This window comes from Chrysemys picta, chromosome 4, assembly GCF_011386835.1.
Source record: "Chrysemys picta bellii isolate R12L10 chromosome 4, ASM1138683v2, whole genome shotgun sequence".
Taxonomy (NCBI): domain Eukaryota; kingdom Metazoa; phylum Chordata; order Testudines; family Emydidae; genus Chrysemys; species Chrysemys picta.
Window position 1 is genome coordinate 127,219,005 of NC_088794.1, and position 25,369 is coordinate 127,244,373.

A 25,369-nucleotide genomic window follows, 5' to 3' on the forward strand; every position below is an offset into this window, starting at 1 on the left:
CTATCTGTTTTTGGGAGTAGTGTGTTGATCAGTATTCCCTTGTATATTGGCTATGTGTAAACATGCGTTGCTAGTTCAGAGGTCTTCATTCGAGTTTACAAATACAAAATGACTTATCTAGTCATTTCGTTACCTGAAATTATAATGATCTTCTTAATTGGAAGTGGTATTATATGGTTCATACTTTTTTGTATGCATACAAAAAAACCCTTCATTGCGAAGCAGTTTTTGGATTGCTATATTTGACATATTTCTAAAAATTCACAGAAATGAAAGAAAAGGAAGGCCAGTTAATATACCCTCTACTCCTCCATCCACAAGAACACACACTATCATTACCACAATTAGCACACACCAAAAACTGACATTTATTCTGCCTCCTCTTCCAACACAACCAATTGCTACACCAAACGTTTACAATTACTAGCTGTTAAGTTAAGCTTCTTAAATATGCTCTGTGTGTGTAGCAACTCACCCTATCAGTTTCACAGTGAAGTGTTTTGTTTATTATAGGTGGAGCTAGCAGAAACACCTATTATTAAAAAAAGAACAGGAGTACTTGTGGCACCTTAGAGACTAACAAATTTATTAGAGCATAAGCTTTCGTAAGCTTATGCTCTAATAAATTTGTTAGTCTCTAAGGTGCCACAAGTACTCCTGTTCTTTTTGCGGATACAGACTAACACGGCTGCTACTCTGAAACCTATTATTAAGGTTTTCTGACACTTTGCATTATAAAACCCTGATTTCAGTTTCTTACAACTTTGCTAGACTAATTGTTTGGCTTGAAATTTTCCATGCTAGCTGTGTGCCTCAGGCTGATTTTAATTTCAGCCAAAATAGTTCAGCTGTTTCAGAGAAAGAGATTAGAGGAAGCTATATTGTTTTGTCCATGTTAAAAAATTCTGGCCACCTTTTTCTTTGACACTCTAGTGCTCCTATGCGTTGGAGCAGGGGCTTGACATTGGACAAGGGGCATGGTCTTTGTGTCAGAGATGTGCCTTTTTCCTTGCCTGTGAAAACCTGCTCAAATTTGGCCAAGTTACAAGCCTTTGAAAAATTATAGTTTGTACAAGCAACTAAATGTCCCAAAGATTCCATCCACATTTGGCATGCTCTAGCCCAAGACTAAGCAGAACATTTCCTTGCAGTTGCAGTTCTGGGGTGCTATGGGCCATGATAGGTCTGGGTATGGTCACCTGAACTAAGAGCAAGTCTGCTGATGACCCCTATGGGTATCAGCATGATGCCACATGATGGTTTTTTCAGGATTTTTTTTTTAAACCTAGGAAATTACAAAAACAAAACTATGTTCAAAACATTATTCAGGTTGCACGTGAAGGACTGGAAAGATTAGGAAGTGACAGAATCAAGGTTGCTTGTCCCTGGGAGTAAATCAGGTTTGTGCAGTGAAGGAGGCTGTTTATAGGACCCTAACGTCATTTGTTGCACAAGTTGGAAGGTTTTATAAATAAGGCACGGGGACTGCAGGAAGAGAAGGGAGTGGGTCTCACAGTTAAGGCACTGGAAAACTGTATTCTATCCCCGCCTCTGCCACAGAGTTCCTGTGTGATGCGAGGCAAGTCTCTTCAACCACACTTTTCACAGATAGACACTAATTACATGTTCCTCATTTTCTGGGTGCCTGACTTGAGACTATTGGTATGTCTACACTGTAATTAATAACCCACGGCTCGCCTGTGCCAGCTGACTTAGGCTCGCGGGGCTCTAGCTGCGGGGCTGTTTAATTGCAGTGTAGACATCTGGGCTCAGGCTGATGCCTGGGGTCTAGGACCCTGCGAGATGGGAAGGTCCTAGAGCTCAGGCCTGAGCCAGAATGTTTATGCTGCAATTAAACAGCCCCTCCCACAAGCCCGAGTCAGCTAGCACAGGCCAGCTGTGGGTGTCTTATTGCAGTGTAGACATACCCTTTGGGGTCTGATTTGAAGAAGTGCTGTGTACTCACTGCTGCAACTGAAATCAATGTTTTGAACATAGAAAGTGCTATGTAATGGTAAGTGCTCTGAAAAAATCAGGTCCTAGATGTCTCAACTTGGGCATCCAAAATTAGTGGATACTTTTTACCTTAATCTCTCTGCGCCCTATCTGTAAAATGAGGAAAACAATACTCTCTGCTCTCAAAGAGGGGTTGTGAAGATAAATTAATTAATGCTTGTGAGCATTCAGATATTATAATGAAGAGTGCCATGAGGAAATTAATCTCATGAGGAAATTAATAGTTCAGTCTTCAGAGCAGGGTTTGAATAGTGTGCAGTAATGAAGGCATGAGGTCACACATTGGAAAAAATAGTATATGATCAAGTAATCAGATTTTCTCTCAATACATATACACAAGCATGCCCAACTTTTGAGTGGTTGACTTTGCAACATTAATAATGTTCTGGTCGCATAGTTTTTGTGTGTAATTACAGCTCTGTTTTTATGTTTGTGTATATATGTAACTGAAGGATCAAGGTCTCTATAGATTAAAGATAAAAATCACAACTGGGTATGCTTCTGTTTAATTTATTTTTCATTTTAAATTAACATGTTGTTTCGATCAATTATTATATAATTACCTATATTTAATTGTTTCACAAACCTCTCTGAGGCAAATGAATAGCAGTTCACTGGTAGCATGACGAAAAATATGAGTGAATCATTTTTATGATTTGTAAATGGAGCCACAATCTTCAAGGGACTTTCTAATATCCACAAGAGGTACTTGGGTGCAGAATTTTGCATTGGAATCTTTACATTAGCAAAGTTTATAAACTTATGTTGGAGATCAGTTCCCTCTTGGGCCCACATCAGAGATGAACATAGAGAAAAATGATCCATCTCATTCTTGGAATAATTTATACATCTTAAATTAATCTAATTTAAATCCTTATCCAGTTCTCACAGTAGTTAGTAGAAAGACACCCATTGACTATAGTGTGATTTGATTGGGCCCCTATGTAGTTTTCAGGCAGTAGAAATTACATGAGTTGAGAATTGTGCTGAAGATGCCTCCTTTTGTATCTATGATGTCTTAATCACTGAAGATATGAGGCTCTGAATTTAAGTATATTTTGGAGTGTGGAAGAATCCCAAAGAACATCAATTAAATGCTTCAGCCCACAAGAGACCTCTCTTAAGTCAATTTTCAGAGAAAAGCATGTGTAGATCTGATTGTTACTAGTGAATAGACAATATTAGATTATGAGTCATCCTAGAATAGATATTGACTTGAATCATAAATGTTAGGAATGGTATAAGAATCCAATCGTATACTATTATGATGATTAGTTTTATTGTTTTCATATGTGTATTCCCTCATTTTTGAGGATTTTATAAATTTTCTTTTAGCCTAAGCATTTTCCTTACTTTACTATAACACGGTAACTGCTTCAAATACAGGACAGAAAGTAAATATCTGTCTGTGCTCTATAGATGATTCAATAAAAATGTTGGCCTGACAGAGAGACAATTTAAGAAATCTGTTTTACTGTAGTACATGCGCATACAGATAATGAGAATTTTGCACTCACTGGTTTAGAATCAGGCTCCTAAAGAGCAGGGGTGAAATCCTTGCCCATTGAAGTCAATAGCAAAGCTCTCATTGATGTCAAGGGGGCCTGGATTTCACCAAAATCTCAGTAACCAGTTTTCAGGCCATAGATATTGGTGTATGAACCCACAATAATATTGGTTTGCATACATAACTTGATATAGCATCTATCATCCTGTTTAGTGGGTTGAGCACAAGGCTGGGAGTCAGGAGCTCCTGACTTCTGCCCTCTTTCTACCACTGACTTTCTGTATGGCCTTGAGCAGGTAACATAACTTTCTAATCAATGTTATCCTACTCCCATTTATAGTTAACGGCAGTATTAAAATCAATGGCAATCGGAGTTGGTTTGGGCCCTGTTTCCCCTCTTATAAAATGGGGTAAATGAATATTTTGATGTCTATATATTAGAATGTCCTAAATATATCTTTGATAGAGAGAAATGCCTTTTGATATGATGGGGTACCAAGAACCAGTGTTTGCACAGAGCTCTGAAATTAAGTGTTGCTCTTCCAAAGGTCTCTGTGATTTACATATATTGATGAATTGAGCCTCACAACACTTTTATGAAGTTGGCAAGTAGTATTTTATAGATGGGTAAGCAAAGGAAATGATAAATTGTGACTTGCCCAATTCACATGTTGAAATCAGTGGCAGAATCAGAAATAAAACCCAGGAGACCTTTAACCACTAGCTATATCATTCCCTAGGTGTGTTACAAATTTTACCAACCTAACTTAAGCCTTCTGGAGCAGACTTACTTAAAAAGTACCCCCTCACTATGAAATATATCCTAAATTATGAGTGAATTGATTTTTTGGGGGTAAGGTGTGTTTCCAAGTAGCTCTTGCTTATCAGATATGCTTCATATAATGGCACTTTAGTATGAAGATATTACTGAATGCTTGAATATATCAACAATAATTTTTACATATGTTTCTTCTTTTGTATAAAGAAAAAACAGAAAATCAAATTCTTAGATCATCTGACAGAAAAGGAAGCACACCAAAGACTGCTGGAGGCAAAGTGATTTTATGATAACAAAGGTTGGAGCTACAGCTGGGGAATCTGATGACTGGACAGGAGAGACTTAGTGCATCTTGCAATGTTAAAACCTATCTTTTAAGCAAATTCCTAAGTTGTAAAATAACTCCATATAAATAGTGTAATGGTTGCAGAATTCCAATGTTGTAGTGAAGTGTTAATGAAATGTAACTTTAGCTATGTGCTTTAACTGCTGCAGCTAAAGAGATAAGGTTTTTGTTCTTCAATTATGCCTTTGTAGTTCAGATTCTTGGATTTAGGATGCAAGTGTCCTACTTAAATGTACTTATTTAGGGGTTTAGCAGTTCCTAACATCCATTTGTTATGGAAGAAAAAAATAGCTGAAATTGTTCTGTATATGGGATTAACTGAGAAATTAATTTCACCTTTTAAAGACTCTTCAAACTCAATTTAAACGAAAATCCAGAAGTACCACTAAGAAGCTGTCTTGAAGCATAAACTGAAATAAGATTGTGCTGTGAATTGGGATGTGGTATCACTACAAGTACTAACTCAAGTTTATACAAATCCTTTACAAGTTTTCCAAAAATGTTAAGAGCAAATACCTCCAAACAATATCAGAATTATTTCTTTTGTTTCATAGGACAATTTTGTTGTATAAATACATTGTTTAATTTTTAGTATTTCAGATTGTATTTTCTCTTTACCTAATAATTTTAAAATGATGAATCTAGTTTTTAATTAACTGTTATTCCAAGCTATCATGCTTTAGCTTTGTCAACATTTGTTTGTATTAATGTTTCTATCAAAATTTGCCTGTGAAAAACATGCAGTTCTATCTAAAAAGTTCTATTTATGCCAATACTTGAGAGATATTGTATGAAGCTATTGTCAGCTTCTCTATTTCAAAATGCAATCAGCATAACTATATTGATATAAAAAAATATCTGTTTTTTAAATCTATTGGTGTATGATAAAGATGATCTAATTTGTGAATGCATGTGTGTGTGGTTAGTTTTTACCATGTGAAATAATGAATGATTAATTTACTCAAAATAAAACTTAGGATAATGCAGTACTTGCATGTTTCTGGAAAAAAGAGTTATTTTTTGCAATGTTTATTTTATAATTGAAGAGAAATAAAAGCATTTAACGATAGAAGTTATTTATTTTAAATGACACTGAAGTCAGTTTTATTGCTCTACTGTGAAGATGTGCATTAGCAGCTTGCAATGTGTTGTCATGTAATGTCTAGATTTATTAGCTCCTCATAGTATATTTGAATTTTGGTGAGCCTAGTCACGTGGTTTTTTTTTTTTTTTTTTTTTTTTTTTTTTTTAATTCACTGGCATTGTTTGGACTCTGTGGACATAAAGTATGGTGAGGCATCAGCTGGAGTCCTGTGTCCAGTTGTGGGCACCAAACTTTAGGAAAGATATGGACAAACTGGAGAGAGTCCAGAGGAGAGCAACAAAAACAATAAAAGGTTTAGAAAACCTGATCTGTGAGGAAAGGTTAAAAAAAGTGGACATATTTAGTCCTGAGAAAAGAAGACTGAGGGGGCACCTGATGTGAACTCAAATATGTTAAGGGCTGTTATAAAGAGGACTGTGATAATTGTTCTCCATGTCCATTGAAGTAGGACAGGAAGCATAGGGTTTAATCTGCAGCAAGGGAGATTTGGTTAGAGATTAGGAAAACTTTCTAATTATAAGGGTAGTTAGGCACCAGAATCGGTTTCCAAGTGAGGTTGTGGAATCCCCATCACTGGAGGTTTTAAGAACATGTTGGACAAACACATGTTAGGGATGGTCCAGGTTTACTTGGTTCTGTCCCAGTGCAGAGGGCTGGACTTGATGACTTGTTGAGGTTCATTCCAGCCCTACATTTCTTTGACTTTATGATTGGTTCAAGTCTGCAGTATTTGTTCTAATGCCTGAGTTAGACTCTTGTAAATTACATATTCTTTTTGAAAAGTCTGTTCTGAGTTTTCCACTCTGATCAACATTGTAGTAGTGGTAACAGCAACACAAACATCACAAAGCAATATCAGGAGATCAGGCTGGCTTTAGGCTGATTCCCCCGAATTGGGCCCCGCGCCTGCGCCTAAGAGGGCCCTGCGCCCTAAAGAAGAGTGCCTAACTTAGGCGCCTTTTTAATTTTTACTCACCTGGCGGCGGTCTGGGTCTTTGGCGGCGGGTCCTTCACTCACTCCGGGTCTTCGGCGGCATTTCGGCAGCGGGTCCTTCAGTGCTGCAGAAGACTCGGACCGCCGCCGGGTATTCGAATCAGGCCCAGCACTTCCTAAAGCTGGCCCTGCAGGAGATGGTTGAGCCATGATTATTATGTGGCTTTCCATGACTGATGGCTATGTTCTTCCCTCTCTCCTTTCGTCGACATTGCTGGCTCTTTGGCAGGAAGATAGTGTTTTCCCTCTATGTCTCTCCCCTTCACCATCCCCTCTTCCTGGCCTTGTGTATCGACCTGTCTGTGTCTGCCTGCCTGTCTGTGGATGAATCTGTCTGTTTACATCTGTGTAGGTACTTTTATGGCTCCCATCATCATAGTAGCTGAGTAATCTTGGAAACGCCTCAGTTGTATTTCGGGCAGCTTTCTGGAAGACCACATGAAGAAGAAGAAGAAGAGTTCCACTTGGATCTGTTAACTTCATGAGAGCTGTATGAAGCAATTTAAAGAGCCACATGTGGCTCTACACACACAGGTAGAGTGTAATAATATAATTAAAATGTACTAGTTGAAGGCGAGATACTGCTGTCCTTTCTTCCTTGACTAGTCCCATTGAAATCACTGGGCTTCTTGTTTTGCATTGAGCCCTCAGAAATACACATTTTAAAATGTTTTTTCCTTTCACTATTTCAGTGCCTCTAGTCTGTGAATGGAGTTATTTTCCCTTACTGAAGCTTGCTGTCTCTTACAAAAGGCAGCAATCTACCTTGTTTAGTAGTTATGTAGAAAACTTTTAGTTAATCAATTTATAATGTGCACATTACCATGGTATCTAGGTGATACAATATGGCAATGTACTTCAGCAGGGACTCAGTTTTGGTGGTGCAAAATAAAACTCAGAGTCAGCTTTCCGAGCTGTTGTTGAAGTTATCTTTTGGAAATATTTTATCATTTGTAAAAAGGCCAGTTTAAATGTGCTTTTATTAGACTACGTACGTGTGCCCTGAGAAGCTAAGATGCATTTGATAAAACTGAATAAGCTCACTGAACTGAAAACCCTGATGTGGCCTTAATTATAGGCTTGCTATTTCTCCACAATCAGAAGTAAATAAAATTCTCAAGAACAGTGCCTATAGAGCCCATGCTTAAAATTTGACCCTGCTCCCAGTGATGTAAATGGCAAAATTTCCATTGATGACAGTGGGCGCAGGCCCTTAATTCTTCTCATTGCAGTAGAGAATATTGTTAGAAAGTAGGCCAAACTGCAGTGTTTGGATGTGAACTTCCTAAATGTTTTGGGATGTTTGGATCCAAGGTTTCCGTTCAGGCTTATCTCTAAATAAAATATATCTGAATTCTATCATTAAAATGTTGAATTTGGGACTTTCAAGTTTGTGCTTTTGAGACTTTTAATGATGGTAGCTCTACAAGACGTTATTTTGGAGTTGATAGTATAGCCTATTGGACCATAAGTAAATATTGTCAGCATTTTTAAAATACACTTTACATTTTTTGTTTACATTTTGATGATTTTTCTGTAAGAAACTATTTTTTCTGTGAATGTGAAATGTGCAAAATGGTGGCTCTGTTATACAATGGGGAATTAAACACAAAATTAAACAGAAATTAGCATCTTTTAACTCAAACATTTTATTGAACTTGCACATATACAGAAATATCTAGTTTAGCTCACAGAGTGAAATATTTGAACTGATTCTTATAGTATACAATCGGTAATCTTAAGCCTACTGTTAGATGGCTGTCGGAAGGAGCAGTTTAGGAAATATATAAAATAACATGCAGCTTTTGAACAAATCTCTATTTTGTCACAATTATTGCCTCAACTAGATAATCTTGCCGCTTGGGCATTAACAAAAATAATTTAGTAGGACATGCTGATGATTTGAGATGTGAAATGAATCTGTTTTCGTACCTAGCAAGTTTTCAGTTCTAACTAATGCAATGTAATAGTTTCAAGAAAATAAAAATAAAACTTGGAATATACTGGAGATAGACTAGAAACTATTGTTTTCATTTACAGTTCTGTAGGATTAACCACTCTGCCCATGAACAGCAATGTTTTGAAAGTTTCTTCGTAAATCATAAAGAGGAACGGCTGATTCACTTTAATGGTAGGAGGCATTGAGTATGCAGTAATTTCTGACCCACTAACAGCTGCTGCTTCAGTTCCTTTCTCATCCACTTCAATTACTGCTCTTTGGATAATCTAATAACGCAAAGAGAACAATATTATAAACACCAAAAATGAGACTCCTTATGTGGAGAACAGTCATCGAAGTTCCAAACACCTAATGTGTGGCAGGCCTCTGCCATACAGTAGGGTTACCATATGTCCGGTTTTTCCCAGACATGTCCGGCTTTTTGGTAATCAAACCCCCGTCCGGCGGGAATTTCCAAAAAGCCGAACATGTCCGGGAAAAATACTCCCTGGCTTACCTTAGAGCTCCCTGAACTCCTGGGCTCTGTAAGCACCGAGCTCCCGAGCGCTACCGGCTTCGGGCAGCCCCCATGCCTCTGGACCCTGCGCCCCTGGAGCCCGGGAGGGGAAGTGCCCAGCCGGGGGCGCAGGGTTCGGAGGCATGGGGGTTGCCCGAAGCCTGAGCGCTACCGGCTTCATGGTTTGCTGGGCAGCCTCCAGACCCTGCGCCCCCAGCTGGGCGCTTCCCCTCCCGGGCTCCAGCTGTGCTGGGGAAGCGCCGGCCGGGGGCGAAGGGTCTGGGGGCTCCCCGGCAAACCGTGAAGCCGGTAGTGCTCGGGCAGCCCTTTTCGCGTGGCTGGGAGGGAGGAGGGGGAATGCGGGCACTTAGGGGAGGGGGCGGAGTTAGAGCGGGGACTTTGGGGAAGGGGTGGGGCCGGGGCTCCTTGGAGTGTCCTCATTTTTATTTTTTAAATATGGCAACCCTACCATACAGGCCCAGGGATTGAGGGTCACAGTGAGGTTCTGATCTTGCAGTTGATGGCTGCACTCACACAGAGCCCCATTGGCTCCAGTGTGACTGCACAGCTGCCGTAGTCCATCTGAACGCTATCAGTTGCAGGATCAGAGCCTAAGAAGCTTCCTGGATACATTTCTAGAAACAATTATACAATTTCTGTATGCATAATTTGGCAGGGTAACTTTCTTATAAAAAAAAATGAAGGCTGAACATTTGATCTTCAAGCCACTTTTCCTAGTCACTTTTTCCCGTAACCCAAATCCATGCATAGCCCAGGTTGGCCAGACCACAGAATCTGTTTTACAATCTTCAGATTTAACTAACAGAATGTATAGAATGAGCCTTCAGTTCCTACTCCTGCTGACCCTACATTCTACGTTTCATGATTAAATACGGAGACAAATGTCTATTAGTGGTTCTGGTTGTTTGTTTCTGTAATTAGCTTGTTTCTGATTAAGTTTAGTTAGTCACAAACATTGAAAGGCTTTACTTGGTTAAATATTGTGCATTCTGAAAGTGTTTATAAAATCATATAAACATAGGACCCGAAGGGAGATCAAAAGTCATCAAGAAGTCATTTAGTGCATTTCTCTATGCTGAAGCACTATTAAGTATACCTAACCCATCCCTGACAGGTATTTGCCTAACCTGTTCTCAAAAACCGCCAATGACAGAGATTCCACAACTTCCCTTTTTAAGCTGTTTCAGTCCTTAACAATCCTTCTAGTTAGCAAGTTTTTCCTAATATTGAATCTAAATCTCCCTTTATGTAATTGCAACTGTCTTGTTTTATTGCTATATGTTTATAATCTTGAGAAGATTTCCTTGAAGCAAGCAGTAGCACAGAACTAATGAGTACAGACATACAAAACAATCCTGTGAGGTGTTTGCAAGCCCTCAACTCTCACCAAACTCACTGGGAATTAAGGTCACTCAATACGTTGCAGGATCTGACCCTTTCCCCTTTATTTCTGTAATGTATGCATCTAGCTATTTCCTCAGTTCTTAAGCCTATGTCTGAAAGCTTCATGGTTAGTTTATGGTCTAGGACATAAAGACAATTGAAGGTGTTAACATCATCAATACCAAACTCTGATGACTGTTCAAGTCCTAAATCTGTTTCTGAACTAATGTAACTCACATGGTAACATTTAGTAATGCTGCAATGGTCCTATGCCAGCTGGTGCATTAATTGCTTTTAAAATCAGTTAACAGATGCTATTAAAATTAGATTGTTTTATAATAAAATTAATAGCCAATTAATTCTGGATTATACAATTTTTCCTGGTATCTGCGCAAGGGGAAGAGTATGCTGCAGATTCTCAACCTGATTTACACACATTAAATGGTGTAATAGCCCATAAACTAAACATCTGCTATTGTATCTTCTGTATTTTTACTCTTGGGATATGAAATAACCATTTTGATTAAGGTCAGTTTACAAAGCTATCATAGTTTAAATACTTTTACATTTATATATTTGGTGAGGCAACTTCTATGCTCTTTAAAAGGGTGCAATCTATGAAAACGACAGTGGTCCATTTGGTATGGAATGGGGTAGGGCCATGTTCATGTTTTGTCCTCTTTGGCATGTCTCTTCCTGCTGGATGGTGCTGGATTGTGGTGGTTCTCTGCACAGGTGTACAGAAGAGGTGGGGGAAGTCTCTGAACTAGAGCTGGGCAAATAATGGACTTGTCAGTTTGCTAGCAATTCCAAAAAATAAAAATGAAAAAAACCTGTTTTGGATCAACTTGAGAATGAAAATTTAGTGAAGCACAAAGCCAAAAATAATTTTGTTTTGGGTCTAAACAGCCCTTTTTTCAATTTTCACCATTTTTTAAAGTTTCTGATTCTTAAGTACCATTACAGGAAATTTTGAAACTAAAAATTGTTTTGAACTGAAAAACATAAACACTTTTTTTTAAAAATGATGTAGCAAACTGTTTTGATATTTTTCTGATTTTTTTTTAACTAGAACAATTTGGTGGAATTGACACAAATTTGTGAAAAGTTTTAGTGTCACCAAATCTGTACATTTTGCTGAAAACATGTTTCATGTAAAAGATGATGCCCAGCAGTACTCCAAACTTCCCTCTCCCACTGCTTCCCTCTGCAGATTTGTGCAAGAGAAGCCAAAATGTGGCTCTTAATGGACTGAGAGTAAGGAGTGCTGGGTTCTATTCCTGGCTCTGTTCTGAGACCTTCAGCAAGTCACCTGATCTTTTTTAAGCTCTTTGAGGCAGGAACTGTTTCTCACAATGTATTTGTACAATACCGAACACAACCAGGTCCTGATCTTGACTGGGCCCTTTAGGCACTAATATAATACAAAAAATAAATAACAAGAAGCAGCTTATAAGTCTTACCTTTGATACTTTTACAAATCTTTGATCTGTAAGTTTACTCAGGTCTGCGTTCATTGTGAACAGGTTTTGAATTCCCAGAGTAGGAAGCAGTTCATGCATCTGGTATTTCTGGTCTAATTTGAACTTTGGAAAGAAAATGTCCATTTTTCTGTAACAAACATAAATACTGGTAATATAGTGAAAAAGCTGACAAAGTCCTAATTTTGGAACAAGAAAAATGTCCTTATCACAGGCTTGATTTTTCTCCATGAATTTTGCTTGTCTCATTATCCTAGAATATACTTAGTAATTATTATTAGAAGGGTCATTCAGTAATATTTTGCACTTCATTAACCTTTCATCAGAGGATCTAAAAGTGCCCTATAAAAAGTAGTGAAAATTCCTCACTTGTACGATGCAGAGCTGATGTAGCCATATTGCTCCCAGGATACGAGAGACACAGGGTGGTTAAGGTAATATCTTTTATCGGACCGACTTCTGTTGGTGGGAGAGACAAGCTTTTGAGATACACGGAGCTCTTCTTTCAGCCTCAAGCACTTGGAGGTAAACATGGGACTCAAACTGACCTTTTCAGGGGGAGAGAAGTTCAGTTTGAGTCCCATGTTTGCCTCCAAGTGCTTGATACCCGAAGAAGAGCTCTGTGAAGCTTTCAAAAGTTTGTCTCTCTCACTAACAGGAGTTGGTCCAGTAAAAGATATTACCTCACCCACCTTGTCTCTCACTTGTATGAGGCAGACAAGCGATTTGTAATGGTCACTTCAACCAATACTGAAATGCAACGAGCTCTGGGATCGAATTCAGCAGTGCACAACATGCTACACAACAGTTTAGGGCAGGAAGTGAAGAATACTTGAAATGTAGGGCAATCTAGGTAGGCAGAATGTAAATTGCTGCGTAACAACTTGGAAAAGACAGCAGGGCTAATGCTTTCTCTCTTATGAAAAATGTCAGGGCCACAAGGGGTCAGAAGCTCTAGTTTCCTGCAGCACAGTATCCCCACTTCTATGATGAGGCATTGATTAACTCAATCCTGAACCAGGAGAAAGAGTGTCACCTACTGAATCATATTTCATGTGAAGAGATTAATTTATTTTACATTCTTATAGCTCAACCTATTTAATATATTTGTATTTATGCTTCATTGCCCAAATATGAAATCCCTTCATGAGTAAGCTGCACACACTGGTTAGCCATGCTATTTTGGCTGGAAGTGCCAAACTGAAGACCGCAGTTAGGGCCTGATGTTTGGGCTTGGAAAGGCTGGACTGTGCTCTGTGAGACGTACATTTCTTAGTGGGATAGAGGAGATAAATCAGTCTTAAGTGAAGGCTTCAAGTGAGAGCCCTACACCACTCTTATGTACAAAGGTTCTGTTTTGGGGGATTTAGAAAGACCTCGCCTCTGTGAGGATGCCACTCCACAGAGAAACCAGCACATAAGTGGGTTTCTTTTACCTCAGTAAATATGAAATATGTTAGTATCGTCAGGATGTCAGTGTGAAGCTATACCTGGTCTTCATGTTTCTAAGCCACGATTCCACAAGCTCTGCTGTTATGTGGTCTTCAAGTGAAGCGTAATCTCCCTCCTTTTCCGGCATGGCAATAAGCATGTGTGCACTCCCTCTGTAGGGAAGTTTTAGCACAATGCATCCTAAGTTCTTATCCGAAGTTGAGGCAACCTTGTCTGATTTAAACATCATGGGCACCTGTACCTTCCTATACTTGTCTATATGGAAAATCTCCAGTTCTGTGAACCTTGTATTAAATGGGTACAGCCATTTGCCTTAGAAAAGAAAGAAAGAAAATAATTATTCATACTCATACTTCCTCATGGTAACAGTTCTGAAGTTCTTAAAATATTATCCAATTGTATCCATTGCTATACGGTCATGTAGGATTTTGGTCCCCTTGTGCATAGGATGGCTGGATAACAACTATGATATCTTTAACCTACATACTTCAAAACATTTTACAGCAAAGGAGGGCAAAACCGCACAAAATAAACAGACCTAGGCTCAGGAGGGATGGAGGGGAAGAAACATGATCAATAAATATTTTCCCCATTGTCCCTTTGTCCAGATGGTCAATTACCCCCAGGCTCCAAACTAATGAATATTCCTTTATTTTACTGAATACCATATAATCCATTTTTTGCAGAAATGCTACTTGACTCTGACACTCCACTAGAAGTTTGTTCCTCCTATTCAATACTCTCTTTTTAAAGTGATACCTCTGTACATTCTCATTCATGGAGCATCAACAATGGGCTGCCTCCCTTGTGAGTGCTATGGCTGGACACCATATATGTTGATGATACTAAGGCCTGCATTTCCTTTCTACCATTTCTTTCCTATCTCAGGCCAGGTCTACACTACCCCCCTAATTCGAACTAAGGTACGCAACTTCAGCTACGTGAATAACGTAGCTGAAGTTCGAAGTACCTTAGTTCGAACTTACCTTGGTCCACACTTGGCAGGCAGGCTCCCCCGTCGACTCCGCAGTACTCCTCTCGCCGAGCTGGAGTACCGCAGTCGACGGCGAGCACTTCCGGGTTCGACTTATCGCGTCCAGACTAGACGCGATAAGTCGAACCCAGAAGTTCGATTGCCAGCCGCCGAACTAGCGGGTAAGTGTAGCCAAGGCCTCAATTTCTGGCAGAGAAAGGGATTTGGATGAAATCCAGCTGGGTTGGATTCAGTCAAAATAAGACACAAGTGATGCCTGTTGATAAAAGATGGTTGATTGTTGATGGGGAATTGGCAGAAGCGATGAAGGCATCTGCAGGCTTATTTTTTAGAGGCTGTCAATCTAAGTCTTATTTGGGATTCATCTCTACTCACAGCTTCTGAATGAGAAGTGGTGGCCAAAAACACCTTCTTTCACCTTTATACTTGACAAAATCTTTTCTTTTCAAAATGCAGAGCTTGTCATGATTATGGGCAACGGGATGGATCACTTGATGATTACCTGTTCTGTTCATTCCTTCTGGGGCACCTGGCATTGGCCACTTTGGAAGACAGGATACTGGGCTAGATGGACCTTTAGTCTGACCCAGTATGGCCATTCTTTTATTCTTATGTTCATACTCTTGTCACCTCAAGGCTAGACTACTACACCGTTCTCTACCTGGGATTAGCCTTGTTGTCCATGTGGAAGCGGTGGCTGCCGTAAACAGTACTTGTCTTATAGGTATATTATACCTATGTGCCATGCTCTGCACTGGTTAATTCATTTAAAGAATTTAATTCATGGTGCTGGTTGCTATCTGCTGAAGCCTAAATTTCCAGCATGCTGTTCTTAGACATGGTCTCTGCCAACAAATCCAAACGAACTCACAGGAGCTTCTGACAAACTGTTCTCCCTCATGGGCATTCATCCCTGAATTTGCTACTGCTAGAAAGCAGTCAAAGCCGGACCTTGCCATTTTTGGAGACTGCTGTAAATCATAGCACTTTTTCAGGCTTTCTCGCCACTGCATTTCTTTTAGTAACAGGTTGTCTTTTAACCGTCTTTTCCCAAAACTCAATGTTCCAGTGTGGTTACTCTGTTTAGGTTTTTTAATATCTCACTCATTAGTAAATTATCAGGGTATCTCTACTCACTTGTAAGTCTAGCCAATCCATTTATTATCTCTGTATCTTGGGTGGGCTTCATTACATCTTAACTAACATTCTTCTTCAAATAAAGGAAACAGAATTACACACCAGACACAGACTATGTCCCAATGAGTGCTACTAAGCTGTCAGTACAATAACATTGAACTCTTGGGGAATATCCTTTTAGCCTATTTTACTGCTTCTGCTCAGCTGTTCCCCCATCTCAAGGAAAATATGCCTTGCTCTGAGCTATTGTGAGATGAGCCCCCGTACCAGACTGCAGAAATTTCTTAACTTCCACCATGGAGCATTCTGCTTGGTCCTCTTTGTTTGTTTTGTTTTACTTTTAAGTTTGCATCTGTTTTCTTTCTTCAGAAGGAGAGAACTCTCTGTATGATGCTGTCCTCGAGAGAGAGAGTGTACACTGAGCCAGAGGCTTTTCATTCACTCTCATGATCCTGGGACCAAGTACAGCACTTGTCCCCAGGTACAAGTCAGAGTTAAATAGTTTCTCAGAACCCAAAGTGGCTGAAACTACTGCTGCGGATTGGGACAGCATAGAGACATTATCCTGGCCACACCTCCTTTTCTCTGTCTATGTCACTGAAAACTGCACCCGATCCAAGGCCCAACTAAATCCAGAAACCTCCCCTTGACATTGTCCCAACTGGCTATTTATATGTCAAGGAGGAAGGAAACCACACTGTGGGGCCATTTTCCTTCCCTCACTTGAGCATGTACCTAGGTAGTGGTTTCCCTTGATCTCTTCTTGGAGCAGTGGGCATAGTCTGGGGTTCTCTGCTCCCCCTTTGCCCTACTCCTGTCCCTGTACTCTTGTCTTTTGTCCTGATCAACTGACCCAACTTTTTGTGCCACCCTTCCCCTCTGATTGAGAGGAGTGGACTATCACTATTTGTGCTGTGTGGGGCCTCCTTTGAAAAATCTGGTCCTTCTCAACTAGAATTCAGAGACTACTGACTGCAGGGTGAGGGACACAGGAGCTTCTACACCAGCTATCCATCAGCAGAGAATTCCGCTGTGTGGTGGAGATGCATTAGATAATTGCTATGTGCTCCTTGACCTAGCCAAGGATCTAAGCCCTTGTTTCTTCTGGTTCTGTTATTTAACTGGAAACTTGTCCTTCCTCTTCTCTCATGCATATTCTGGGCACCAGGGACAATCTTGGATTATTTTAGTTTTTGCAAGTAGTACAATGTCTTGAATTGGAAACTTTTAATGTATACCCTGCCCTTCTCTGCTCATTCAAAGGACCTGGGGGAGCATTATTGGGGAAAACACCACAATAAAATGCACCCTTATAAATGGGATTCCTGGGCCAGGTTGAGGCATTTTAATGTGAGAGGTGATATTTCAGTGTGCCTTGGAATTCTGGAGAGGTTGAGGTTACTGCTCCAGATCTGACCCAGGTTTACAGTGTCCAAAGTTTATCGTGTGCTAGCTCTGCATACCCGTGACCTGCTGGGTCCTCACCATCATAATGCTTCCCATAGGAGTTTCATCCCTAAGAGGACTGGATGGCTTCAGGGACCTGAAGGTGGTCTGAAAAATCACTGGTTTCTCCAGGGGAAACTCCAGCCGGGGCCTCTGGGCCCAGGCTGGCCTCCTTTGGCTCAATGAAACTGAAAGAAAAGAGCTGAACTCCTGTCCTGGGACAGCTAATTTGCTGTGTAATCAGGGAGCCTTGTTGTGTGACAGGCAGTTCGCTCCCTTCTCATTAGGGGGGATAGGAAGTCTCTGCAGAGTCTGCTTCTTCACAGCCTACTTGGGCCCTAGCCAATAAACTTTGGCATGCTGTGCTTATTTTTCCTAATTTGATTGCACCTCTCTTGCCAAGCTAAGGGCCTTCCAGATTCTGATAACTTCTTTCTGTTGCACCAGATCAATATGTGGAAGGTCCTCTCGTGGGTAAGGTGTGGTTCTTTTCCCTGATCAAAGAGACTCTTGTATGAAATGGGGAAACTGTGTTGCCTTGACCAATGCATTCTATGAGAAATGAATTGGTGCCCTCAGCCCAGAGTCTAGAGTACATATGCCCATATTACAGCTATCATTACAGTGGGCGCCACAATAATGGCTCTGATTGGCAGGGAGCCCAGGGAGATTGAACAACCTTCTCGGCCCTCAAGATGGACCCTTCAGAGAAGGATTAAGACAAATTAATATGGTACTGAGAGGAAGTTTTCACTGCCTCTGTCTGTGTTCTAGCTGTTCTGAGAATGGAGGTCTGCAGCATTCAAGGCCCTTTTCAGTACCACTAAAATCATTTATGGTTTAAAAAAATTAATTAAAAAAAGGAAATCTAATAGGGGACAATGGGGAAATACTGTATCTTTGAAAATGCTTTTCCCTAAAGGAGAAGCCCCCAGCCACAATCATTGTATTTGAATCACTAACTCAGTTATAATGAGTATATGACATATGTACAGATCCAGTTTGCAGTGAACTCAGTAGCATTGACAGGTTTACTTGACTTACCTGATGCACAAACGTTCTGAACCATATTTTGAGCTCAGTTGCAAATCTAGAGTAGCAACATTGATCCCAGTGGAGTTTTTCTGGAGCTACACTAAAGTAACTGAGAACAGAGTCTTGCCTGTTGTCTTTTTATAAATGATGATCTTAGAGTATAAAATCAATAGTTACCTTTAAAGAGAACGTAATCCACGAGAACCAGTTTAGCATGCTGGTCAAGTTCTTCAAAAAGCTTTGGGATTTTTCCTTTGGTCTTCTTGTTAATATTCTGATTTATGACATTTTTTGCTCGGGTGGAGTTGTGAAAATCCACACTTAAGAATTCCATATCAAAGTACTGCTTGGATAGATTAAGGAAAGGCTCCTTGAGTCTGAAATTTTTTTGAATAAAAGAAAAACTACCTCTCTGCAGAACAAGCTCTTCATTCTCTGTGATGTTATCTTTCAATTGTTTAAACAAAGCTGGCAACTGATGAAAATTCTCTTTGCCCTGAAAAAGATGGAGGTTTGTACCCTGAACGATTTGCTTGTAGGTTTCCCCGTCAGCTGCGAGCATGAGGACAGCCATCACAAATGACACAGAGAGCGGAGAGAAGAACACATTATTGTCATGCTTCAGTGCTATTTTCCTGTAGAGATTGAATCCAAAATCCATGTTCTTTTCAGTGAGGTTGTAAAGAGTGAACTCTAGAGGGACTTGCTCTGTAAATGGCTCTGCGGTGCTTCTATGCAAAAGTTGGTCCATAGTGCTACCTTCATTCTCATGATTCGGCAAGCAACTCTTCCCTTTATCTTTCTTTCGATTTCCAGGCTTGCCAAGAGATGTGCTTAATTCAATGCACATTTCACATAAGAGAAGAAGGCAAATCCCTGCTTTCATTTTGGAATCCAGCACTGAGCTTCTTTCTAGTCAAGAAAATGAAAAGAAACAATAAAGTCAATGACAATTTTTCTTTTTTTTAATTGAAAATACTTTGCTTCTGGGTTCCAGATAAAGAGGTCATGGATATAGCCAAATGGTTTCAAGTTCCTTCCACCACATAATTCTCACCAACCCCCCCACCCTCCTCCCAAGTTACCCACCAACAATGTAAAGTTTGAATGGCCAATGCCCAAATCAAAAGTCAAAGTGAAAGTAATGGAAAAAAAAGTCTCCATTCTTTCAAAATGGATGCAAAAGAGATGTCATGACCTTTAGCAAGGGGCTCACTTCATATGCTAAACAGTTCATCATGAAAGTCCCTGACTAATCTTCCTATGTTAAATTGAAGCCTGTCTTAAAAGAGTAGGTCCAAATTTTCAGATGAGGCACATTCATCTCCACCTGAAGTCAATGAGAGCTACCTATTTTTAATGTGATGAATACAAATGTAGAGAGAGAAATACCTTGTTGACAATTAAAGGGCTAGTATGTGTAATATGCAGTATGTATAAAAATACCAGCGTTGAATTTCTGCACAATGTATACTAAAAGAGTCAAACTGTAACCACTAGTTCTGAGTCCCATAAATGAGAAACTCTGAGAGTTGGCCATACTTAAAAAAAAATGTGATTGGGAGAATTCAAAAGTTATACATTTCAAATTGCTTTAGAATCCTTTGAAAAATTACTAGAGGTTTTGCTGAATAACATAGACCTTCTTTTCTAGGGAAAATTAGCCTGAATGACATATCAGTGTTTTTTCCAATTACATAGAAATGTTCAGTTAGGAGAAAAGCAAAGCATTAATAATAATTTTGGAAAAGGCCAGTGGTCTTGGGCCTGATTTTCCTCTGATTGTTTACCCCCGTGTAAACCAGGAGTAACTCTACTGAAGCCAAAGGAATGATGATTGTGCACGACTGGTATAAGGCAGAGGAGGATCACACCCCATCGCCTCTTTTACTTTTTAATTCAGCCTTGCAAGCTTGTGAAAATGAAATCTTTTGTTTTAGACACAGGATAGCAATAGCACAAGAAGGAATTAAATATTAATGACCCTTCCAGACACACACCCCTACATCCATCTGGAGGATAATAGAAGACTTATTGTTACAATGGAACCAACGCCTGCTATTTTTATAAGTAAGGGTACTCTTTCCAGCTGTGAGTACTGACTGTGTTGTGGGATGGCTCTGCCCTAAGAAAACCCCCCAGTGAGGAGGGGAAATGACAGGTACTCCAGATTTTCATGATGTCTGTAATAATGTCTCCTCCCTTGTTGAATAGTCACTCTGAATATTGAGCACCTGTTCTGGTGGACAGCAGGGATTCAAATGCTTTCTTGGCAAGAGTAAGGTAGCTTGATGTCTTTGTTGTCTAATATTTGAATAGGCTGCTTGTGAACTTCAGATGTGGTTCACCTTTAACAGCAGCTCCCTCTTTGCAGAAGGAGATTGCTCTTATGTTCATGGATTTGTGAAGAAGCAATAGATGAACTAGTCCTACAAACATGAAGGAGTGTACAATTATGAACCTTGGAGTAACAGGACTGCTCAGAAGAATGACTTAGACATAGTACCTTTTGTTGAAGATCCTATTGAATAGGGAAGGGGGGACATAGTACTTCCTTCCAGCCTTGTAAAGAAGACTGCACCCTCTTAATTTCCATGTTACTGTTTGTGTCTGCTGAGCTATGATGAGGTTGTGAGGCCCTGGACTGAGAATCCAATACCATTGTAAACAGGTAAGGAAATTTGTCATTCCCTTTCACTTTTCATTCATCTGATATGGATTATTTATTCTTGCGGACAGAGTGGTGCCCAGATCATATGTAGTGTTACCTCTGGTTCTTTTACACTTCACTTATCAAATATTGTTTTGTAAGATCCGATGAATGCTGAAGTGGGCTTCTGAATGGACTGAGGGTGAGACACTTACTCTATGTTTGGAATATTATTATTCTCTGTCACAAGCAATGATTTCTAAGCAACATTCATGCAGAGGAATGTTCTGTAAAACCTTGCAATAAGAAAGTTAAATTTTCAAAAAGGCCCCAATTTAACATCCAAATTTGCTCATGCAAAATCCAAAATTTGCATGTGAAAATGGAAGTTGCTTATATAAATCACATAGACGCATAACTTTTCTAACTACATGTGTAATTGCCATTTGTGTATTGAAATCAAAGACACTGAACATACAAAATAACCAGAGCAAATTTAAAAGCAAAGTGTGAATTGTTTCCCATACAATATAGGATAGAATATCACTTTTTTATACAATATTTTGAATTTGCTTATTTTCAGACAGGAAATCCCACCCCCTTCCATCCAAATTAGAAGGGTGTTCCAAACTCTGTTAGGATGGCTAGAAAGAAAAATGATCTGGTGCCATTTGAAATTTCATTCTGCACCAGTTCTCTTTGTATAAGAGCGATCATAAGAATGAAGAAGAGGTATGAAAAGATTGATTCTGTTAAATGGGTCCATCATTAAAATAGTAGGCTTTTAGTTAACTAGATGGAAAGAACAGTCTCAATAGATGTTTTGTTGTTAAGGGATATCTGATCTCTAACACCAGAGTATGGTAATTGTATAACTTGACATTTGTCGTATGGCCAGAGAATTATGTGATAGACTAGGTGACCTCTCGAGGTTCCTTCTAGCTCTACATTTTTATGATTTTATACAAAAATCTGGCATTATCTGAATGCCATAAATTCAGAGTTCCGCAAACCCTCATGATTGCCTACATCAAGATGTGTAATTGTCTGTGGGCGTAAGCCCTGAAAAGGCACTTTCATGTGAGCAGTAAGACATCTGGGCACAAAGTAACAGCCCACATTTGGCAGTCAGGCAGTCAATTTTCTATTGAAATAGTGAGTTACATTCTGTACAAGATGGCAGCCCAGATGGGCTATAACGAATGAATCAGGAGACAATGAAATAGTTGAATGTGATGCATCTTCCTAATCACATGTAAAATGTGGAAAATATTAAAAATATACAACTTAAAACCATTTCCATGAATTTTATATTTATTTTAACTATATCTACACTCCCAGTGAAATTCCCTATGCCCATCACACACTGACTAAAGATGTACTAGGTGTGGGTCATGAAAGCTCCTGCCATTTTATCCTTTTTAAACATTACTAGAATCCCAAATATATGAAATATGAAATCTCTCTCATAGGTTAGATTGGACTGTCCTGGAGACTGCTTCTTTCCCTCTGCACCATCCCAACAGTTGAGATCAGCTCTTGCTAATAGTTCTAAGACTGAACTCTGTGGGAGTGGAGCAGGGAGGGGTATGACTCCTCCCTTTCTTCTCACACAGGCACTGCACTGCACCGCACCATCTTCCTTATTCCCCAGGGAGAACTCACCATGGTCCCTCAAAAACCCACCAACGCAATTCCTGGATTGCCCAACAGGGGGCTGCATTGTGACTCTCACATCCCATCTGGGTTGAATATGCTACCTCCACAGCACTTACCTTCCCTACTTGTCCAAGGAGCAGGAACCCTAATCCTAGAACAGAATCTGTTTCCATAAATGACTGTGCACAGTGCTATCACTGGACCAGGCTATAGAGCATACCTTTTAACTTCACCTTTAAACTAAACATTTATTATATCTGTGACCCATACATAGTACTTGGGCTCAGATTTTGCTTTTCATGTGTTCTCTGGAGCTCTAATATACCTTAATTGTTGGCAGATTGTCATTTATGGTTAATATAATTAGCTGATGTGATCACATTACTTCTATCATTTGAGTTAAGTGGTTAAGGTGAAATTCACTTTGGTCTAACAAGCCTTCTCAAGACCCTCTGCACAATTTAAATCTCATGTAATCCTAGTGCAGGCCCTCTGCACTGGGAAAATTGCATGAGGAGATTAAATGAATGTGTTCTGATCAGTCATCTTCAGGCCAAAAGTAAGTCTCCATCTAGGGTACAAATAGTTGGGTGGAAGTTTAATGTTGAAACTGAAAATTGGGCAAAACTTGGTTTTGATACAAGCCTAAAACTTGAGCTAAATTTCCTGAGTCTCCAGCTCTGTGGTGGGATTTGTAGTTTGGAGACTCTGAAGCCAAAGGTCAAGTAAAAAGTGTGTGTGGGGGGGATCCATCACACTAAAAGGTTACTTGAATTCCTGGTAAACCAAACCTCCTGAGTATGGCATGGCCTTAGTTTCTCTTGAAAAACTTTCTCATCACTCTCCCTGCAGTTGTCCGATCCTACATTACTCTTTACATTAGCAAGGGGCAAACTATGCATCTGTGCAAAGCCCAAGAAACCAAACTGTGCACTGACAAATTTTGCAAGGCTTGGGGAAAGCAATTCTCTTCCAGCTCCCTATACAGCACTGGTGCTCCTTGGCCACTACTGCAGTTATAGGGCTGCCGCAGCCTCTGCCCCTGCAATGCACCTCTTACATGGGAAGGAACATAGTGACTGATCTTCCTAGACTCCTCCCACCTCCGCCCCCTCCTTGGCAACAAAGATAGGGGCCCCTATGGAATTAGACTTTATGATAGGTTTGGGGTATGCTCTCCCTTCATCCACTCCTGGTATCCTGTTCCTCCAACACCAGATGAATCCTGGCATCTTACATCATTTCTGTGGTAGGCAGAGCCCTCTGCCACTGAGCGGTTGGCAAGATCTGCTTTTTATAAAATTCACAATTAGAGGGACTGATCCTGTTTTCACACAAGTCAATGGCAACAATCCCACTGATGTTAATAGCAACAGGATCAGGCCCAAATGTTTAATAAACATAGTGGAGAAGCAGCTTCTCCTTTGCTGCTGAGGCTAGTGTCTAGACTTTTTAATTGCCCTGAGATAAAGTAGCTGATAACAATGCACCCAGCACTCCCTGCATTATTTGAAGAGTCTGTGATGTTATTCCAGATTCAGTGCTTGGCAGGGAACCGAAGAGTGAAGTTTTTACTTAGGGCCTGATCCAAAACCAACTGAGGTGAAGGGAAAAGACTCTCTAGACCTCAAAAAAGCAAAACTCCCGCTAACTTGGGAACATTGCTAAAGAACGCACAGTTGGACAATAGTCTATTGCAAGTTTGGGATTTTAGACATATCATTATAAAGTTTTGCTGTTCAACATCAATAACTGTCTGATAAACAAAGCTTTTGAACGGTGTAGAAAATATATGAAAGTAGAGGAAGAAGCTTTGAAAACAATCATGTATTTGTTGTCTAAATTGTAAAAGCAAAAGCTTGCATTTGTACAGCATGTGAAGTTCAAACATTGTTTTGGATTCCCAAAGATCTCAGTTTTTAACACTGCAGAACAGAAGACACATTTCATTAAAATTTTTAACCGTGAAAGCAGGAAAAAGTTGGTATAAACTTTGGTTTAGGATGATTTGTAGTACCAACATATCTACAGTAGGAGGTTTCTTGCTTTTTGCTCATACTAAAAGGTTTCCCCTTGAAAACATTATAGCATTTTAAATTAAAATAAAATTTCAATATACAGATAAAATCAACTCCTGCTTGAAACACTGCATAATGTTAAGAACATGCAGATCTAATTGCCCTCCTCTTCCCCCCCCCCCCCCGCATAGGTATTTAAAATTCTTAGTTTAAACAGTTCCATCTTACCAACAAGGCAGCTCGTCTGTTACTTTTCTCAATCAACTATATGTAAAAAAAACAAAGTTAAATGATGACTGTCCAGTGATGAAGGTCAACAGCAAATATTTGGTATTCCAAAGTGTAATGCTCTGATTTTGTAGGTTATACATTAACTGCTGGTACACAGTGAAAGATGAGTGTCCTATAAGTGGAGGGCCATGTTCCAGTAAATGTCTTATTGATCAATAAAATAATGACAATACTATTGCACTCTCAAATTAACAGATTTGATAGTCTATCTTGGGACCTGATCTTTGTCTTATTCAGACAATGGGAGTTTGGCCTGATTTAAGACTAGAGTGGAATTTCAAAAGTGCTGTAGGGCAGTTAGGTACCCAGCTCCCAGTGGGAGTCAATAGATGCTGGGTGCTTTACTCCTATCTGTGTCTTTTGGAAATCTGCCCCTAAAGAAGCAGGCCTCAGATACAGACAGTAGATTTGGAATTCCAATTCCCTGGCACTGCATGGAAGAAATCTTACTCCAATATAGGACAGATGGAGGGAGAGGAAAGCAAAGTCACTGTGATATCCTTCTGTACATGTATGTGTGTGCGTAATGATGGATGGTGGTGGGGGAGATGGGATGATGAGGGAGTTGGGTGTGTACAGTAGCATGCCCAGCTTTCATGC

General features: G+C 39.8%; 2 protein-coding genes across 7 annotated transcripts in view; one reads left to right on the forward strand and one right to left on the reverse strand.

Moving 5' to 3' along the window:
- PPP4R4 (protein phosphatase 4 regulatory subunit 4) overlaps nt 1–5,734 on the forward strand; it is a 111,941-nt gene extending 106,207 nt beyond the window's left edge. For all 6 annotated transcript variants that reach the window (XM_042858665.2, XM_005307491.5, XM_065595652.1 and 3 more), the window contains one exon: nt 4,509–5,734. In XM_042858665.2, coding sequence (XP_042714599.1) covers nt 4,509–4,533 — 25 coding nt within the window. In that variant the 3' untranslated portion in view covers nt 4,534–5,734. The remainder of the gene's footprint in view (nt 1–4,508) is intronic.
- Nucleotides 5,735–8,371: 2,637 nt separating this feature from the next.
- Nucleotides 8,372–24,847, reverse strand: SERPINA10 (serpin family A member 10). The gene is made up of 5 exons (XM_065595655.1): nt 24,707–24,847; nt 18,329–19,063; nt 13,578–13,851; nt 12,070–12,217; nt 8,372–8,972 (listed from the first exon to the last, which is right to left on the reverse strand). The coding sequence occupies exons 2-5, from the start codon at nt 19,035–19,037 to the stop codon at nt 8,781–8,783; spliced, it is 1,323 nt and encodes a 440-aa protein (XP_065451727.1). The 5' UTR covers nt 19,038–19,063; nt 24,707–24,847; the 3' UTR covers nt 8,372–8,780.
- Between the last annotated feature and the right edge of the window lie 522 nt (nt 24,848–25,369).